Source organism: Phacochoerus africanus, chromosome 14 (assembly GCF_016906955.1).
Source record: "Phacochoerus africanus isolate WHEZ1 chromosome 14, ROS_Pafr_v1, whole genome shotgun sequence".
Classification (NCBI taxonomy): Eukaryota; Metazoa; Chordata; class Mammalia; order Artiodactyla; family Suidae; genus Phacochoerus; species Phacochoerus africanus.
Genome location: NC_062557.1, coordinates 58,644,934 through 58,666,234, shown reverse-complemented (window position 1 = coordinate 58,666,234; position 21,301 = coordinate 58,644,934). Strand labels below are relative to the sequence as shown.

The window sequence follows — 21,301 nt, the reverse complement described above, 5'->3', positions numbered from 1 at the left end:
AGAAATGGAAGCCAGACTCCCCACGCTCGCCCTGGTCACCTGTAGCTAACAAGCTAAGCTCTCCACCATGGAACTTAGAGCATATGGTTCTCTCCTGAACCGAGGGCTTCCGGAAGCCCAGGGTTCAACAGCTCTGTTGGGAGGCTTTCTTCAGATGAAGGTGAAATTAGGGTCCCTTTAACCGCTGGCTCCAGGCTTGATTCTAGCCAGAAAGTAAATTCAGCATCACCAAACTATTCACAGAATTGAGGCCCAGCTTTCCTAAATCCATGGACACTTTTAACTATGAATATGGATGAAGAAACGGTTTGAATAAACCGAAAAAAATAAAATCTACCTCGAGGTCCACGGCCTCAGGCTTTAAGAGTCAAACCACAGCCCAGCCGTCAGTTCTTAAGCTGATACTGCGAGTCACTTCCACGTCCAGGGACCCACCTCCACTAGAACAGTAGGAGCACTTGGCATGAAGTGTCCCTCCTAAAGTGAAAAGCGACCGAATGGCTCTTCTGGCCTACCACCCTCTGTGCAAAAGGGCACAGCCTCAGCTGAGGGAATCTCACTGGCACTAAATACCATTCACACAGCACATGAACCATTACATAAGGTGCAACTGTCCACTTTTCCTCGCCGCCTAAAGGAAGACAGGGAGGTGCGGGGTCGAAGCGCATCAGGAGTTCTGACCGACCCCGGCTTCAGGACCATCGGCACCGCCGGGGACACGGACGCCTGGGAAAGGCACAGCCCCGGCCTCTAAGGGCCTGTGCCGTCAGGAATGGCATCGACTTACCCGATTCTCGTCATAAATGATTTGGACAATACTTCGGTGCTTCTGCTCCACGGGAGGAGGGGACACAGGCTTCTCAGGCTCTGGGGGTTTAGCAGCTTCTTCTTCGAGCTGTTGCTACGAGACCCAAGAAAGGAAGCGTCAGGCACCTGCTGCACGTCCCCCCCACTCTCGATTCATCACCAGAGAGAACACACAGGGTAATCACTTGATCTCCTAGGGTCTAATGGACCCGAGGGCTCGAACAAACCCAATCAGCCTTATTTTGACTCATAACTAAGACATATAAGTCATAATTTGATAGATAAATCTGTTAATATTTTAGTTCTGATAAACTCAGAGCAAACTAATGAGAAACCCTAAACACAGGAAGGTGCCCCATATCCTCTATCACCATGTCCTTTGGTGCCACTGGAAAAACACTTCTGTGTGATACACATACACAGTATGTGTTGAAACCTGACGGGGAGAGGACAGCCGGATGCTTAAGGGTGCACAGCAACAGGCCCCACCCCACTCCCGAGCCGAACTCCACGCTCCATCCACAGTGATAACACCCTGGCAGAACCAAGAGTACGGACTGCAGGTGAGTGCAGTGACAAAGCAGAAAGCCACCTGAATTCCTCGGCCAGGTTTCAGCCTTGGGGTCACCCTCTGCAAGTGGTATGACCCTAGGACCCCCTCTAGTCCTTCCCGCAATCTTGAGCAAGTATAAACCCCTCATGTGTAAAGCAGGGGCACTAACCTTACCTACCGCACGGCTCAGGGAGAGGCTTAAATGACTCAGTATATGGCAAGCGCACTACCACCACACGTGTTCAGCAAACATCACCCGCTGTCATTACCGAACCAGGCAGGGACTTTGCTTTTGCTTCAATGCGCTGTCCCTCCCAGCACCTAACTAGTGCCTGAAACCTGGGTAAACGCTCAACAGAGAGAGACACGGACAGAGTCCGCCACACAAGCTGATAAACAGACAAGGGTAGAGGCAGCAAGTCCAGTCCGCACTACCAAGGAAGACTGCCAGTCAAGCCTCCAGGCCACAGAAGTCAGGCCGCAGCCAGACGAAAGGACAAACTCCTCTGAGAGAGAAGCTTTGGGGACCGCGTCCACTGGGGGACAGACGGTGCCCTTGCAATCACCTATGGGCAGAAGCAAAAGAGAGACGTTTGGAGCTGTGGGGTCATTTTTATAGGAATGGATCTTCAACCATGCCCTTTCGCTTCTTTGCTCAGAGGGCCTTCTTCCAGAATCCCCGCTAAGTGGGTGTAGAAGGAGAAATAAACAAGCTTCTGGAAATCACATTTTGTTCTAAGCAGTTAAGTAGCCCCGGGACAAAAACCACTGTAACAGAAAGGCTTAAAAACAAACAAAAAACCAAAACAAGGATCCTCACCTATTTATCCTTTTATATTAACTTCAAAATAACTTTGGCAAACTTTAAAAAATTAGTTGGAATTAATATTGAAATTGCATAAAGCATGAATTAACATATCAGGAACTTCTTTTTGGTCTTCAGGGCCGTACCCGTGGCATATGGAGGTTCCCAGGCTAGGGGTCAAATTGGAGCTGCAGCTACTGGCCTGCACCACAGCCACAGCCACACCAGATCCAAGCCACATCTGCGACCTACACCATAGCTCACGGCAATGCTGGATCCTTAACCCACTGAGCGGGGCCAGGAACTGAATCCTCGTCCTCATGGATCCTGATCGGGTTCGTTTCCGCTGGGCCCCGACGGGAACTCCTGAGCGCACACTATTAATCCTGTTTCCATGTGTTTCCATGTCTTCCCTCGAGTTGTCCTTTATTTTCCTCAGTAACCTGTACAGCTCCTGTCCACCTCGTCAGAGTCACACCGTACGTCTCTTTCTTTTGATGGGTCACAGGTCACTGACCATCGTCGTGTGACCCAGGATACAACACGCTCGTTACCGCAACCCACACAACCGTCACACGACCCAGACGTTAATAGGAATAGTATTACTATTTAATACACGAAGAAACTAAGTAAAAACGAGACCAACCCAGAAGAATCAGACCTAGTAAGATTTAAAAGAACTGTCAGATGTATTACTACAAATCTAATAGACTGAATAAATAAGAGAGGGCTCAACATATAGAAAAAAAGGCAGTAGGATTTTTTTTTGGTGGGGGGGCTCTTTTAGGGCCACACCCATGGCATATGGAGGTTCCCAGGCTAAGGGTCGAACTGGAGCTACAGCTGCTGGCCTACACCACGGCCACATGAAGAAGGGATCCAAGCCTGTCTGCAACCTACACCACAGCTCACGGCAATGCTGGATCTTTAACCCACTGAGCAAGGCCAGGGATCAAACCTGCATCCTCATGGATCCTAGTCGGGTTCATTAACCACTGAGCCCCGAAGGGAACTCCAGAAGGAAATTCTTTTTAATGACCAAGCAGATTTTAAAATGGGCCAGCACTAAAAACATACCTACTGAAACTGAAAATACATTTGACAGCAGATTTGACAGAAATGAAAATATTGCCCACAATGAAGCCCAAAGAAGGAAAAAATGGGAAAGAAAAGCAATTAAGAGACCCAGAAGACACGAGTGATAAAGTATTGCATCTAACAGGACTGTCAAAGGGAGATAACCAAGAAATTGTAGGAAAGAGTTTTATAAAAGACAACAGTTTAGGAATTCTCCAGAATTGATGAAAAACTTAGGAAGTCCAGTGAATCTCAACCTGGACAGATTTAAAAAAAACAAACAAAAAACACTTCTAAACACATCATCATAAGAAGATTAGCACCCAAAGAAAAAGACATTGAATGCAGCCAGAGAGAAGATTCGCTCTCTACAAAAATCAACAAATTACACTAAGGGCTAATGTCTTTGCCATAGAAGCCAGAAGACTAGAGAAAACTGAGAAAACAACCCCATTCCAAACAAAATTCCTTTCAAAAAACAGAGAAACATAAAAGATGACAGTTAAGCCATAGAGACCACACAAATCCTGACTTCGCCAACGAAGAGACCCTCACGAAAGCAAAGTCCAAGGATGTTCTTCATTCTTCAGCAGGAAACATGTTCCCACAAATGCAAGAAGGTCTGTGTGGCAAGACGCAATATCGGGCAAAGAAGGGACCGCAGCTGCGGGTGAGCCTCAGTGAAGACTGGCCACGTCAAATCATCACGACTCGGCCAGTTTAAAAAACAAACAAACAAGAGCGAACTAAAATGCAGGCCGACTCTCGCATAGAAGCCAGGAGGAAAGAGGACGACATCAGGAAGTTCTGTGCCTCGCACGCCTCCAGCTGCGGGAGACGCTCCTTTCAGGCTTCAAGTTACACAGGCTGCGAGAATGTCTGGGGAACCACAGGGAGGGGATCAATCACGGCCATCAGTTTAAAAGAACTGAATCAGCCCGTGGAAAGACGGCCTGCCAGACTGGTTAAAAACGTGGAACACAGGAGCTCCCGCCGCGGCTCAGTGGCTTAAGAACCCAACTAGAATCCGAGAGGAGTGGGTTCGATCCCCGGCCTCGATGAGCAGGCCAGCAGCGGCAACTCCGACGCAAGCCCTGGCCCAGGCACTGCCATATGCTGCAGGTGCAGCCATAAAAAGAAAAACAAAACCAGCTACAAGCCTACAAAAGAGAAACACCTTAAATGTAAGCGCAGAAGATAAAGGGAAGGAAAAAGATTAACTAATACCAACCACAAGAATGCTGATCAAGCTACACCATCATCAGGCAAAGCAGACTTCATGGCCAGCCAAGCACTGTGAGGATGCAGAGAAAAGGGACCTCGGGCACTGCTGGGAATGCGCACTGGGAGAGCCACTATGCAAGCAGTGGGTCGATTCCTCAAAAAATTAAAAGCAGGAGGTCCCGTCGTGGCGCAGTGGTTAACAAATCCGACTAGGAACCATGAGGTTGCGGGTTCGATCCCTGGCCTTGCTCAGTGGGTTAAGGATCCGGTGTTGCCGTGAGCTGTGGTGTAGGTCAGCAGCTACATTGACCCCTAGCCTGGGAACCTCCATATGCTGTGGGAAGCGGCCCAAGAAAAGGCAAAAAGACCAAAAAAAAAAAAAAATTTAAAAGCAGAAGTCAATATGACCCAGCAAATACATTCCTGGGCATTTACTCCAAGGAAGTAAAAACATAAACTCAGAAAGATACATGCTCCCCCACGTTCATTACCGTATTGCGGGCGGGGGGCTCATGATTAAAATGGGCCCAAAACGGGCAATGAAAGGGAGGGTACCAGAGTTTAGGGCTGCCGGGGCTACTGCACTGCAGCCTCGTGCCAGTCTGATTTCCTCCTCCTGGCCCCTGGAGCAGAAACACGAGGATTTCACAAAGGCTGAAGCAGCGCCCCTTGCAAATGGAAAGGGGTAACTGGGGGCTGCTGTCCCCGTCATGAGAACCCAGTTTGGTTGGCGAGCCTTCCTACACGGCTTCCCCGGGGATGAGAATCCCCGCAGATTTAGTGGCTCGCTCCAAACAAGCCTCGTTTTAGGCAAATGAAGTTTCAAGACAATTTAGCCCCAGCTCTTCCTTGCAAGCACACTGCCATTCCTGAGTCTTTTCTACAGAGAATTCTTGCATCTGTCACTGTATGAATTTCTTCGAGAGCCGAGCTGAAGGCAGAAATCTTGGACTCCTAGCATGCGTCTGAGTTTAGGCTTGGACACATTTTCCTGGGGCATATTCTGTGCTTGGTTTCCCTTTTATGACAGAAGAGATGAAGAGAAGCATCAGTAAGGTCCAGGGCCCATGTTTCTACATTAATATGAAACTGCTGGTCGTGGAGAGTCTCTGGAGAGGCACAGGGTGGCCAGGGCTCACCCTGAGGACACAGACACTGGCAGCGGTCACTCTTGGGAGCACCCCCCACAGCGTGGATGCAGGCACTGGCGGCCCCACTGTGGCACTATTTACAAACCCAAGAGATGGAACAACTTAAGCGTTCAACAGATAACTGGGTGAAGAATGTGCTGTATAGGCACTGGAACATTTTTCAACCACAGAAAGGAATGAAACCTTGCCATTTGTAACAACGTGAATGGACCCTGAGGGCATGACTTTAAGCGAGATAATTCAGACAGAGAAAGACAAATGAAGGCGGATCTCATGTGTGGAATCTTCTTTTAAGAACACAAGCAAGCTCACAGACACAGAGACCAGACCGGTGGCTGGGGCAGGGGGCCCAAGTGAGCGAAGGGACTCCAAAGGTAGAGCTAACAAAACTGTGCTGTCTATGCCAGAGCTGCTGGGAGAGTGGATCTTAAAAGGTCTCATCCCAAGAAAGAAACTGAGTAAGCACGTGTGGTGACGGATGGCGAACAAGCCCGATCGTGGAGGTCACTCTGCAATACGTGCAAAAATCAAACCATCACATTATTCACCTGAAACTAACAGAATGCTGTACGTCAATGTCACACGAGTTTTTAAAAATTTGACAGATACTGGGAAAAAAGAGAAATCCAAAATCATAGTGGTAACTGATAAGTCACAGACAAAAATGAGAGAAAATACGGATTTTTTGGGGGGAGGGGGGTCTTTTTAGGGCCACACTTGTGGCATACGGTGGTTCCCAGGCTAGCGGTCAAATCAGAACTGTAGCTGCCAGCCTACACACCACAGCCACAGCCACAGCCACACAGGATCCAAGCCACGTCTGTGACCTACACCACAGCTCAGGGCAATGCTGGATCCTTAACCCACCGTGTGAGGCCAGGGATCGAACGTGCATCCTCAAGGATGCGAGTCAGATTTGTTTCTGCTGAGCCATGGCAGGAACTACCTATAAAGATAATTTTTTAAAGAAAAAACACATACTCTTCTCAAGTATTTTTATGAAAACCAATCATTATCTAGGCCAAAATTCAAGAAACAATTACTGCAAAAGACTGGGCATTAGAGACCATGCTCTCCGGCCGCAATAAAGTTAGAAATCAAATAATCAAAAATAGTCCAAAAAATTACACACTTACCAATTTAAAAGAACACTTCTATTAATACAAGGGTCACAACAAAAAAGAACAGAATAGATAATAAAAAAAGTATTACAAATTGGCAGTTCCCGTCGTGGCCCAGGGGTTAACAAATCCGACTAGGGACCATGGGATTGTGGGTTCAATCCCTGGCCTTGCTCAGTGGGTGAAGGATCCGGCGTTGCCGTGAGCTGTGGCGTAGGTCGCAGACGTGGCTCGGATCTGGCGTGGCTGTGGTGGAGGCCGGCGGCTGCGGCTCCACTTCGACCCTCAGCCTGGGAACCCCCATGAGCTGCGGGTCCAGCCCTAAAAACCTAAGTAAATAACTGACATTGCTCATTCTATTAATACAGTAAGGGATCAACATGTGCAGAAAAAGGAATGAACGTCAACAGCTCTCACGGTAAGAGCTCTGAGCTGCCAATCGCACACATGAGGGAGAACGTCCACAAAACCGACGTCCCCAGCAGTGGTCCACCAGAGACATTCCCACGCGGCGGACGAGAACAAGACAGACCACTTTCAGTCCCGCACTGCGCCTTAAGCGGAGCGCTAAGGCAAGAGATAAGGAAAAGGTTTGAGAACGGGAAGGGAAGAAACTGCCTTTTTCTTTCCACTGCTGATATGACCACTGCTTACAAAGAAACCCCCAAAATCATATACGAATAAGTAATCCGCACTAAAAGGATACTTGAGGAGCTCTCTCATGGCTCACTGGGTAAGGGATCGAGCGTTGTCGCTGCTGCAGCATGAGTTTGATCCCTTGCCCAGGAACTTCTGCAGGCTGTGGGCACGGCCAAAAAGAGAGAGAGATGGGGAGAAAAGAACAATTTAGGGAGGTTGCTGGTATACATTAAAAACAACAACCCATGGGGGGAGAATGTAATTGTAATGTATACATGTAAAGATAATCTGACCCCCTTGCTGTACAGTGGGAAAATAAATAAATAAATAAAACCAACAACCCTGCAGATGAACAACAAGGACAGGGAGAACACAGGGAGTTGCACTCAGTGTCCTGTAATAACCTGCGATGGAGAAGAACGTGGAAGAGGATTTACATGTATTTATATGCTCCGGAATCACTGTGCTGAAACTAACGCACTGCTGTAAATCATCTATACTTCAATTTTTAAAAAATAAGTTATTCTAGCATGTGAATAAAAAAAACTCCAACAGTGAGAAAAAATGTGACGTTTAAAAAATATTATTAATGGAGTTCCCCTGGTGGCACAGCAGCTTCAGGATCCAGCTTTGTCACTGCAGCAGCTTGGGTTGCAGGCTGTAGCCCGGACCAGGAATTTTCACATGCCGTGGGTGTAGCCCACCCCCAATATATATAAAATCCCTAGAGTTGATTCTAATTAAAGCATATAACATATTTATGGACAGAAAGTAATAAAACAGGAACACCCTTCGAAACAAATGTAGAGATATGCCACAGCCGTGGACTGAAAGATTCATTCACACAAAGACAGCATCAGTTTCAAGTTGATGTCTACATTCTATACTACTCCAATAAAAAATCCAGAAAGATGTTTTGCAGAACTAAAAAAGAGGATTCTAAACGTTATATGAGGTGGTTAAAAAAAAAAAAAAAAACTTTACAAAGTTAAAACATGCCCATAGAAGTAGGGTTTGTCTCTCTGGAAAAAAAGATCATTATTATAAAGTTCTAGTAATTAGAAGGATATCTATCATATTCCTCCATCACAATCCCGCAAAAAGGCCAATAAATACGAATGCAAAGCCCAGAAATCAATCCGCATAGAGCTACGAGCCTGAACTAGAACAGAGCTAAACGTGCAGCGGAGCTGGCAAAGGAAGAGCCTTTCGATTAACTACCCACACAGCGTTAACACTCCTGTGGGCCACGACCTTGAGGCAGACACAAAAATTCAATTTCTGGTGGATTGAGAGTCATGTAATAAGCAAACTATAACACTTTCCAAAAGACGACACAGTAAACTTTCAATGATCCTGGGGTTGTCCCCTACAAAATCTGAAGAAATTATGCACACCAAAAAAGGCTGACCAAAACATGAGTGGAAACTGTGAAACTTGGAAGAGAGGACGTAGGTATAAATCTCTGTGACCCTGGACAGCACAACCTGGATGGTGCTTCTCAGACACGACACCAAAAGCACAAGCAGCGAAAGAAGACAAAACCTGGACCTCCTCCCGAGCGCAGACTTCGGCCCTCAGGAGACGCTGTCCAGCTGGGCTGCCTCTGCAAGGGCCTTCGCTTCTCTCCCACCTAAGAGATGCCCCCGGGCCCCAGACCCGCCGCCGGTGGCCCACTAAGGACCAGCAGAGACGACCACTTTGAAGTGGGCAAAGGTGCAAACGAGCAGTTATCCTTAGGAAGGGTCAGTGTGGGGGCGGGGGCGGAGGACGCAGACGTGTCGCTGAAAGGCAGCCCTGGCACCATGAAAAGGTCGGCACAGCCTCTGGCTGCCCTGGGGGGCCCTAAACAAGGCCGCCTGTGGCCAAGAGCGGTTCGGGGCTCTTAGGCGGAGGGCAGCACTTAGCAGCTGGGGAGGAAGAGGTGGAGGAAGACGAAGAGGCGGCGGCGGAACACGCCTAAGCAGGGCTGGAAAGCAAACTGCCTCTGAAGGGCCTGCAAGGTTCCACAGAAAACAAGCAAAACCTGCGGAAGGAGACGCTGAAGAGGAAGCTCCGGGACGGAAATCTATACAAGGTACTCTAGCCGAAAAGGCACAAAATCAAACCAGAATGGACCAGACTCAAAACCATCAAACACCAAGACTGAAAGGTCAAGAACCCTTCAAAAACCAGGAAAACAAACAAACACCTTCTAAACCACCCAAAGAGCCAGGGTTCTGTAAAAGACATTAAAGTCAACGTGCTGGCAAGCCTCAGCAAAAGCACCATCGACAGTCTCGAGAGAAGAAAAAGAGAGACAAATACAGTTCAAACTGAGTATCACGGGCAATTCCAATGACGTCCTCTTTTTAATCCCAATCCCACCCACCCGCGCCCCCTGCAGGCTAAACGCAATCTCACGCCTTATTTCCTAAGCACTTTCAGTTGACTTGACCGCCAGGATTCCGTGAATCTCACACTTTGGTTGCTGTCACTTATTCTTTTGACTTATCTCTTTGATCACATTGTAATCACTTTTGTATCTCCCTAATTAGTTGCTTAATAAATACTTGAATGAATCAAATAGGAAGGGGGGAAAACTGCTGTACATCCAGAAATACTATCAGGAAAGTGAAAAGACACCCTACACAATGAGAGAAAATATCTACAATCATATATCTGAGTATCCAGGATATATAAAGAACTCTTACAACTCAACAATCAAAAGATAACCCAGCTTTAAAAAAATATGGGCAAAGGACCTGAGTAACAGTTCCCTGAAGAATATAAAAAAAAGGGCCAAAAAGCACATGAAGAGATGCTCACCACTGTCACTAAGGAAATGAAAATCAAAACCACAATGAGATACCACGTCACAGTTACTAGGATGGCCATTAGAGAAAAAAACCACAAAACACTTCCCTCGCAGCACGGCAGATACGAATCTGACTAGCATGCCCGAGGACACAGGTTCCATCCCTGGCCTTACTCAGGGGGTTAAGGATCCAGCCAGCGTTGCCATGAGCTGTGATGTAGGTCACAGACGCAGCTCGGATCCTGGCGTTGCTGTGGCTGTGGCGTAGGCCGCCAGCAACCGCTCCCATTTGACCCCTAGCCTGGGAACCTCCCTATGCCACAGGTGCAGCCTAAAAAAAAAAATTAAAATTAAAAAATAGAAAAACAAACAAATAACAAGATGTTGACAAGGAAGTAGAGAAAGTGAAACCCTCCCTCACAGACTGCTGGTGGGAATTTTAAATGACATAGCCACTTTGCAAAACTGTCACTTTCTAAAAATTTAAAGAGAGATTTTTTTTTTTAAAAAGGGAGTTCCCATGGTGGCTCAGTGGTTAACAAACCCAGCTAGCATCCATGAGGATGCAGGTTTGATCCCTGGCCTGGTTCAGGGGGTTAAGGATCCAGCGTTGCACTGAGCTGTGGTGTACATCAGAGACGTGGCTCAGATCCCGTGTGGCTGTGGCTGTGGTGTAGGCTGGCAGCTACAGCTCTGACTGGATCCCTAGCCTGGGAACCTCTATATGCCACAGGTTTGGCCCTGAAAAGGAAAAAAACAAACCAAACCAAACCAAAAAAAAACCAAAAAACAACCCCCTCCCCAAAAAAAGCAAAATGACAAGCCAAAAATTAGGGGTGATATCCATACACACAACTGACTGGAGACTTCAGCGGATACTAAAAATAAGAAAATGACAAAGTAACAATCCACATAAGGGACACAAACAACCCAGAAACAGACGAAAATGAGCTCTGCCTCATTCCTAGTCAGAGAAACGCAAACCGTCTCTTTCACAGCCACGTGAGGGCAAAGACACGCACGAGCAGCAGCTTCAACACGCTGCTGACCGGAAGGGGCACGGCGCTGCCTCCTCAGCAACTGTGGTCTCAGCTAGCATGCTCGCGCATGCGCGCGCGCGCGCGCGCGCACACACACACACACACACACACGCACGCACGCACGCACGCACGCACACTCGGGTCAAGGAGTGCAATTCCTGCGCCTGTGCCTGCACGTGAACCAGAAACAGAGTGCCACTGGGCGGAAGGGCAAGAAACCAGAAGCAACACACCCAGTAAAAGATCAGACAAAATGGACAAGAAGTTCTTCTCTCTATAACCACACCATCAGACAGCAAGGGAAACGGACAGATCAAACTAAGGAAACGAAGAGCAAAAACATGCAAGTCACAGAACATACCAGGCTTGATTCCCTTTACATGAAGTTAAAGACACGGAAACTCAACGTTATCTTCCTTAGGGAGACACACAGATTCCTCGACTCGGGTAAGCAGTCAAACCAAACACTTACCTGCTTCTTTTTCAGTTTAAGGATCTGCTGTTCTACTTTCGCAATTTCTCGATCCACACGATCCATACTCTGTATCAGCTCTTCCTTTGACAGTTTTGAAGGTGAGGCATTCTGATCATCTCCGCATGGCTGCCCAGAGATGGGAGAGGAAGGAGCTTCATGTTTGACTCCAAATGCTGGATCCTTGAGAGAAGAAAATCAAGAACGGATTTTTCACTAATAGCCAAGGTCAGCATCAAGATTCTCCTGAGAAAAGTCAGCTGTAACCCTTAACAGAGCCACGGGTGCCGTTTCTCCGCGAGGTGGTCCTGGGAACACCGGCTGTCGTTCCCTCCCTCCCCCGCCTCCCGCGGGCGCACAAACCCCACCGATGTTTACACCACGTTTATACTTCAGACATATCAGTCCCAGTTCTGAAGATGCTAGAAGCTATATCCAGAATGAAGGCGCTAAGTGGCTGATAAGCCCTTCATACACTAACACTGAGACTACAGAGAATTTCTGCAGAAATAACAATCCAATCATGACAAAGGAAGCTACCAATTCCTCAGCTGTTTCCTGCTAAGTTCCCTCCAAAAGGTCTGAACATGTACCCTCTGTGTGCCCACTGCCCACACAAAGTTAACGGCTATGATGTGGCCAACAGTTCCTATCAAACTCCTCAGGCTTTCCAAGGCCCATTACTGAGGTACAGACATCAGAGAAATGCCCCAGAACTCTCGGGGCTACAACACCCGGCAGGCCTACCCCCATTAAGGGCAACGAAGCCTGCCCACCCTACAGTGCACATGGCATCTGTTCAGCCAAAGACACCACCCCACTCCACCCCCAAACCAGAGGGAATTGCAACAGACTGAAGGGCCCTCCCCGCCAAATCTAAGACCCCCCGCAACACACACACATCCCTACCAGTCTCCAGTCTAAGGGGAAGATATAAGGACCATGGAAAGCAGATGAAAGTGAGATTACGGTACGAGTTCTGCTTAGGCTGTAAGAAGCCAGAGGAGCACTTTTGTCGGACTAGAGAGCCCTCAATGTATTAAGTAATGATTAAGCGACTCTGAGAAATCCGTAGTTCTAACCAGGAATGCGCTTAACCACACCTGGACAGTTGTTCCGGGACACCTGGGAACAGGTATTTCACTGCAACATAATATGTACAGTCCTGATAGCTGCAACAATATAGCTGAATATAAGACGGCTGAGGAAAACGGGACGTAATTATTATTAAAACCTATAAACGCTAAGCAGAGCACTCACAACAGCAAGAGCAATTCTAATAGAAATAAGACGACTCTTAAAGCTCCATCTGCAGTCTGACTACAGTCAATTCTTTCATAGCCGTCAAGCCGGCATGCCACGCTTCCTTTCTTAATCCTTGAGGTCATCTGCTTCCAGTAGAAAACAATAAGCTTCACCAAAACCAAAAGCAGATTCAGGGTATAAGCATTTTCGTCAACCTTTAAAAACAAAAAAGTATACGAGAAAATGTCTGCACAGTTTATCCTCGACATTCCAGGCCTCCTTAGACACGGAAAAGCAGAGCAGGTCTCTAGAATGACCTACGCCCGCCCCTGCCTGCGCTGCATGAAAACTCTAAATCCAGACCTTCCAAATCTTCTGAAGGCCTTCACTGACCTCAACGACTACTTCTTAATTATGAGACAGTTTGACCCCGAGAGCTTTAAAGCATTCACGCGCAGGAAACAACCACTCACGAAGCATTAGGACTTCCGTGCTCTATTAACGCCATTCTCCTACCACAGGCATGCGAGCTCACTGCTGTAAGAGCAAAACAAACTCTATTTCAATGCAGCAGGTGCTGCAGATGCTCCTCAAGGGAATCTGACGCATACGCCCTAAGAACTGCAACTATAAATCGCTATTTCCCCTGACTCCTTCTCTAGTTAAATATTCAACAGAAACCTAATTCCTTGAGCACCTACTATATGACAGGCCCTCGGCAGACTGGTGACAGAACAGACAGGACGCTCACCTTCACGGACCTTACAAGCTTGTGTTGGAACTTTCTGATAGCTATTTTGGGGCAGAAGTTAGATTCCTACCTCACATCTTATGTCACAATGAAAGCCAAAAAACAGCAAACATGTATGAGATTTATTACAAAATCACAACAAGTCTCAAACCAAAATAGGTATTCACATTATCTTGAGCTCAGGAAAGCCAACAGCAAAGATATTAAAGAAAAAAAAAAAAAAAAAAAGGAGTTCCTGCTGTGGTCCAGTGTGTTAATGACACGGTGTAGCCTGCAGCTGTGGTCTGGATTCAATCCCTGGCCTGGGAACGTCCATATCCCATGGGTGTGGAGGGGGAGGGGAAGATTGCTGAATTCAAATAAAAAACCTAATTTTCTCTTTATCAAAATTGTGGTAACTGTAGTTCCCGTGGTGGCTCAGTGGTTAAAGAACCCGACTAGCATCCACAGGGATGCGTATTCGATCCCTGGCCTTGCTCAGTGGGTTAAGTATCCGGCGTTGCTGTAAGATGTGGTGTAGGTCACAGACTTGGCTCAGATCCCGTGTTGCTATCTATGGCTCTGGCGTAGGCCATATGCTGCGGGTGTGGCCCTTAAAAAAAAAAAAAAAAAAAAAAGTGCACCCAGGTTAAAGAAAAATATTAAAAAGTTAACAATGATTTCATCTAACTGGGGAGGCTGTAACTTTGTCCTTCAAGCTTATCTAACTTAATTCTATAAATCGTGTACCTGGGTTTAATAACAATATTTAAAAAAAAACTAACAAATGCCAATTCTTTCAAAAATCCCTACTTCTAAAAAACAGAAACTCACAATTTATAACTTAAGGGCAAAGGGCGCCAGAGGTCCTGGGTTTTCGTTCCAATTCAGGAAATACTTCCTAGTCACTCAATTTTCCTTAACATCTGTCCTCTCCACTATAAAATGGAAATCAGCTACACTCTGATCCTGCATGCCACATTTTCATGGACAATGGTTGAAGATCTCTATCTGCCAAAAAAAAAAAAAAAATCTAGCTATGAATTACATTTGTGCTCATTTATTCAGCCTTGGAAGAAGACCTTTATTCACTGTATTTTTTTTCTTTCCTTCTTTTAAATGCTAGAAACCTGGAGTTCCCGTGGTGGCGCAGCAGAAACGAATCTGACCAGGAACCATGAGGTTGCGGGTTCAATCCCTGGCCTCGTTCAGTGGGTTAAGGATCTGCCGTTGCCATGAGCTGTGGTGTAGGTCCCAGACTCAGCTCATATCTGGCGTTGCTGTGGCTGTGGCCTGCAGCTCCAATTAGACCCCTAGCCTGGGAACCTCCATATGCCGTGGGTGCGGCCCTAAAAAGAGAAAAGACAAAAAAAATAAATAAGTAAAAATAAATAAACAAACAAATAAGAGCTAGAAACATTCACTATAAACCAAAAGACTATAATATAGATATTTCACACAGTAAAGCTTGTCTCAAAATTCCCAGCTTAGTTCATCTCTAGCGTAACACAGAGCTTTCCCCACACAACTTATTACGCTTTTTGTTTGTCTGTTTTACCTTTTTAGGGCCGCAACTGTGGATATGGATATTCCTAGGCAAGGGGTCGAATCAGGGCTGTAGCCACCAGCACCAGAGCCACAGCAGTGCCAGATCCGAGCCACATCCGACCTACACCAAAGCTCACGGCAACACCAGATCCTTAACCCAATGAGCGAGGCCAAGGATGGAACCCACATCCTCATGGTAATTCGTCGGGTTCCTTACCGCTGAGCCACCACGGAAACTCCAACTTACTGTTCTTTAAATTTTCAAATTGATACAAAAGTCAAAAGACTAGTGTAACAGATAATCAATCACCCTTCACCTAGATTCACTAGGTAACATTCTGCAATATTTGCTTTGTCTGTAACACTTTCTTTCCCCCAGCTGATCTGAAAGTAAACTGCAAATGTATTCACTACGTCTTCAATCACTTTTCACTGCATAAAAACTTAAGGAAAATGTGTGGGTACTCACCTACCTGGTATCAGGGTGAAAAGGGCTATGAGCCATAAAGATAAACGAACTTTGCAGGAAAGCGATTTGACACCAACAAGGCAAAAAGATAAAAGGTATCAACATCTGACAGTAAAATGGTGAAAGAGTTTTAAAGAATTATTCTTCCTAAAACCAATCTTTACTTACTGCCTACGAAGTGCCAAGCACATCCTAATCTGCAGATTCGAGGATAAGCACGGCAGACAGCCGAACACGACAAACCCAGAAACAGCACTAGCACATAACCCGCAGGCATGCACTTCACAAGGGCAGACGACAACATGAGAGGAGAAGAGGTTGGATCTTGAGAGGACCTTCCCTAAAGCCCACCGCGCACGTTGTTTGGAATGTCGCAACACGCAGCTGCACATTAAAGGCAGCTATCTTCAGGGCGTTCCCATCCCGGCGCAGCGGGAGCCCGACTAGGATCCAGGAGCATGCGGATTTGATCCCCGGCCTCCATCGGTGGGTTAGGGATCCGGCATTGCCATGAGCTTGGTGTGGGCCGGCAGCTGCAGCTCCAACTGGACCCCTAGCCTGGGAACTCCCATGTGCCACAGGTGCAGCCCTTGAGGGGAAAAAAAAAAATTAGTTATCTCCAAGACAGAATTATAGATAACTTTTTCCAGGAAAAACACGCAGGAACATTTATGTAAAAAATAGTTTTTCGCATAAATTAGAAAAAAAATTTCATATAAATTAGAAAAAAATGTTCTTTACAAAAATTATAAGCACTGTTAAACCTTAACTAAAACCTGCCTTGTTTCATGTAGCCAGTTAATAAACTGCAACCAAATTTAAGGGAATTGTTTTAAATTTACTTAAATCTAACGAATGTGTGGTGCTCTGGAGTACCCGTGACCACACTTTACAGCCCAGCACACGGGTACAAGATGCTGGAGAGCCACTCAACAGCAATTTTTCTTGCTGTGTTCATTTACCAGAAAGTCAAAAGTACTGACTTTTAAAGAGTCGGAAGCATTAAGTCTGTGGCTTTCAGTTTTGTTGAACAGAATTTTTACTTTCCCATAGCACTGACCTTTAGAGACTGGCATAATGGGGCTTTCTTGGAGGCGCTGTGCCGGAATACGGATAAACAAACATCTCAGACCGACAACTCCACAGGGTAAGAGCACAAATATTTACCTTCTTAGCATCTGCAGAAGACCTCAGTCCTTCTGGCAGCGTGTGCACTAAAGGGAGGACGGCAGCACTGATGCGCTGGAAGTGGGAGTCGGAAACCTGCTCCAGGCGAGGCCGCTTGGACTCCAGCGAGTCGTGATCCACCGGGGAAGGGCCCGGGTGGAACTGCTCGTATCCACTTCTCCTTTCCTGGGGCCTAACACACAAAGACGACAATCACTGACCACGTCTGCGCGATGCACAACTTGCGGCTGATACCCCTGGGTGAACTCTGAAAGTAAGCACAGCTTTTCATTCCCTTCCAAGTGAATTCTCCCACCCCAGGAGACCAGAGGCCCCCACCCTGAAGTGCTATGAAACCTCTAACTCCGACGGAGAGAGTTTCTTCAGGGGAGCTGGGCGTGGTGGGGGTAAAATAGTAAAAGATGTAACCGAAGACTTCCATTTGCAGATTTATTTTGTTTTTTTATTTTTTTGCTTTTAAGGGCCACACCTGCCGCACGCGGAGCTTCCCAGGCCAGGAATCGAATGGAGCTACAGGCGCCGGCCTACACCACTGCCACAGCAACGTGGGCTCTGAGCCAACCTGGGCCTCCTCCCTCCCCTTTGCCGACTGTCGGGTGGTGGCGGCTCACGTCCCTCCCCCTGACTGCGCTGCACCCCCGCCCAATCCCACAGCCTGTCCTCCGCCAGGGCTCTGGCACGTGCTTCCAGTCCCTCAAATGCATCCTGCACAGAGCAGCCAGAGGTGAAGCACCAAACCCAAGCACCCCGCGCAGAAAAAGGCCAACCCCCCGACATGGCACGGAGAGGAGAGCTGCTGCTGGCCTGCTCGGAGATCTCCTGGAGAACCTCCGTTAGCACACGCTGCCCTCTGGGGCACGGAGCCTGACATTCTGCCCCAGAGGGACCCCAGCCCGCCGGTGTCCCTTCAACTGGGCACCTGTTTAGGACACAACCTACCAAAGGTGACCTCCAAGGATCACGCTGTACCTCCAGCCACTCCACCTGGGAGATTTAGCAAAGCCAGAGGGCAAGATATACCCAGTGCTGGGGGGCCTCAGGAAGCCAGGGCACAGGGCAATTCAGAAAAGCAGAGTCTGGAAAGCTCTCGTTCCATCAAGAGGTCAGACTATTTCCCATGTCAGCTTGCCAATTCCTTCTAGGAGGAGGAAACTATTCATGCATAAATAAGTAAATACAGGAGTTCCCCTTGTGGCTCAGTGGTAATGAATCCAACAAGTATCCCTGAGGATGTGGGTTCAATCTCTGGCCTCGCTCAGTGGGGTTAAGGATCCAGCACTACCGTGAGCTGTGGTGTACGTCGCAGACTCGGCTCCTATCTGGCATTGCTGTGGCTGTGGTGTAGGCTGGTATCTATAGCTCAAATTCAACCCCTAGCCTGGGAACCTCCATATGCTGAAGACGCAGCCCTAAAAAAAAGGCAGCAACAACAACCAAAAAAACTCCTAACATCCAGAGTTTCCTAGTGCCTCAGCAGGATAAGGATCCAGGGTTGTCACCACGGTGGCTCAGGTCACTGCTGTGGCACAGGTTCAATCCCTGGCCCGGGAACTTTCAAAAAAAAAAAAAAAAAAAAAAGGAAGAAAGAAAAGAAAAAAGAAATGAGTAAAAAAATGTGCATCAAAAAATATCTAAATAAAATTAATAAAAAAATTTTTAAAATATATCTAACACCATATAATGGTGCAGCCACTTTCTAGTCTGGCAGTTTTCCACATGGGAAACAAACAGACCCACTACCTAACCCAGCAGCTCTGCTCCTAGTCCTTTTTCTTAAACGAGTCCATGCACAGCCACACAAGGACCTGCACCCGAATGTTCACAGCATCATTATCCCCAACAGTCCAAAAGTGAAAACAACGCAAATATCTACCAACTGACAAACAGAAAAATAAAACGGAAGCTTTGTTGGCTTCCAAAGCCAACAAAAAGCCCACCAGATCTTCATACTGAAAAGTCTCTATAGAGCTTTAAACTTAAAATTCCCTATATTTTACTGACTTTCATTATCTCCTAAAACATTTAAATTAACAAATGGATTTTTTTACTGTAATGTACCTACACTTTATCATTTTAATATTAAAGAAAAGGTAACCCTTGGAGTTCCCGTTGTGGCGCAGTGGTTAACGAATCCGACTAGGAACCATGAGGTTGCGGGTTCGGTCCCTGCCCTTGCTCAGTGGGTGAACGATCCGGCGTTGCCACGAGCTGTGGTGTAGGTTGCAGATGCGGCTCGGATCCTGCGTTGCTGTGGCTCTGGCGTAGGCTGGCAGCTACAGCTCCGATTCGAACCCTAGCCTGGGAACCTCCATATGCCGCAGGAGCAGCCCAAGAAATAGCAAAGAGACAAAAAAAAAAAAAAAAAGGGGGAACCCTTATTTAGGGAAATATGTCATAAAGTTTATAGCTATTCAAAATAGTGGGCCACAAAGACAATCGAGAATTACATCAATTTATTTATTTTCAGCTAAGGAAGGCTATCTGAAACTAAATAATTTCACTTTAGTTTTAAAATGTATAAATATGATTTGGCTTCCTTGGTAGCTGAAGGGAAAACCGAATTTTCAGTAAATCTTTTATAACACTTAAAACTATCTCAACTATTCTGCATTGGCTTATCTAACTATCCAAATACTCTAAATGTTACTGAGAGCCATTTTTCCAATGAAATCTAGGAAACATGATGGATGATATTCACACAGAAATGACTCTTTATAACCACTGTGTTTATAAAATGATATAAATTTGCTAACAAAAAAATTCCCAGAAGATATATAACAGCACTAAGTAGCAAATCACATAGAAACAACGCTATAATCAGGGATGAACAGCTTCCAAGACATCATTTTATGTTCATATACGGATGGATGGACAGAGAAGCAGAAACATACTCAGCCATAAAAAACAACAAAATCATGCCATTTGCAGCAACATGGATGCCACTAGAGACTCTCATACTGAGTGAAGCAAATCCGAAAGAGAAAGACAAACACCATATGATGTCACTTGTATCTGGAATCTACCATATGGCAAAAATGAACCTTCCCACAGAAAAGAAACTCATGGACTTGGAGAACAGGCTTGCGGTTGCCAAGGGGGAGGGGGAGGGATGGGCGGGACTGGGAGTCTGGGATTAACAGATGCAAACTAGTGCCTCTGGAATGCATTAGCAATGAGAACCTGCTGTATAGCACTGGGAACTCTATCTAGTCACTTACGATGGAGCATGATAATGTGAGAAAAAGAGTGTATATGTATGTATGTATGTGTGACTGGGTCACGTTGCTGTACAGTAGAAAACTGACAGAACACTGTAAACCAGCCATGATGCAAAAAATAAAAATCATTTTAAAAAAGCAAAAATAAAACAGAAGAATCACATAGAGTATTTTTAAAATACAGAGTATTTGGGAGTTCCCATCGTGGTTCAGTGGCTAACAAATCCGAGTAGGAACCATGAGGTTGCGGGTTCGATCCCTGGCCGTGCTCAGTGGCTTAAGGATCCGGCGTTGCCGTGAGCTGTGGTGTAGGTCGCAGACTCGGCTCGGATCCTGCGTTGCTGTGGCTCTGGCGTAGGCCAGTGGCTACAGCTCCGATTCGACCCCTAGCCTGGGAACCTCCATATGTCGCGGGAGCGGCCCAAGAAATGGCGAAAAGAGAAAAAATAAAATAATAAAATATAGAGTATTTGGTCTACTTTTACACAAACATATTTTAGAAATGAAATAAAGCTTCAAAATGGAAGGGACTGCTATATTCCAGGTAAATGCTCTGTTAGCACAAGAAATCAGTCCCTAAAAACTTTTTGCTAAAGTGTAAGGAAAATAATTATGAAAAGCATTAAGAAGGTGGAACTCTTTTTTACCTAACATGTTTCCATTCTGGAAGTCTTCAAATCGCTTTTCAAATGAATACTTTTGTATTTTTTTTTTTCTGAAGTACAGTTGATTTACAATGTTGTGCCAATTTCTGCTGTTCAGCAAAGGGACCCAGTCTCTCACACACACACACACACACACACACACACTCTTCTCCTCCTATCGTCCCCATCATCACGGTCAATCCCAGGAGACTGCGTCGAGCTCCCTGTGCTGCACAGAGGCCCTCACTGCTCATCCACTCTAAACGGAACGGTTTGCCTCTATGAACCCCAAACTCCCCATCCATCTCGCCCCCTCTCCCTTCCCCCTGGCAAACACAAGTCTGTTCTCCAGGTCTGTGAGTCTGTTTCTGTTTTCTAGATAGGCTCGTTTGTGCCATATTTTAGATTCCACAGATACGTGATATCATATGGTATTGGTCTTTCTCTGACTGACTTAATATGAGAAATTCTAGTTGCATCCATGTTGCTGCAGATGCATTATTTCATTCTTGTTTATGGCTAAGTCATATTCCACCACGTACCACATCTTTTTAATCCATTCGTCTGTGGGTG

The 21,301-nt window shown here is 46.4% G+C and overlaps 1 protein-coding gene across 15 annotated transcripts in view; it reads right to left on the bottom strand.

Moving 5' to 3' along the window:
- NCOR1 (nuclear receptor corepressor 1) overlaps positions 1-21,301 on the bottom strand; it is a 136,912-nt gene that overhangs the window by 85,267 nt on the left and 30,344 nt on the right. For all 15 annotated transcript variants that reach the window (XM_047756904.1, XM_047756903.1, XM_047756907.1 and 12 more), the window contains exons 4-6: positions 16,846-17,038; positions 11,687-11,869; positions 788-901 (exon numbers count right to left, since the gene is read on the bottom strand). In XM_047756904.1, the coding sequence (XP_047612860.1) occupies positions 788-901; positions 11,687-11,869; positions 16,846-17,038 (490 nt within the window). The remainder of the gene's footprint in view (positions 1-787; positions 902-11,686; positions 11,870-16,845; positions 17,039-21,301) is intronic.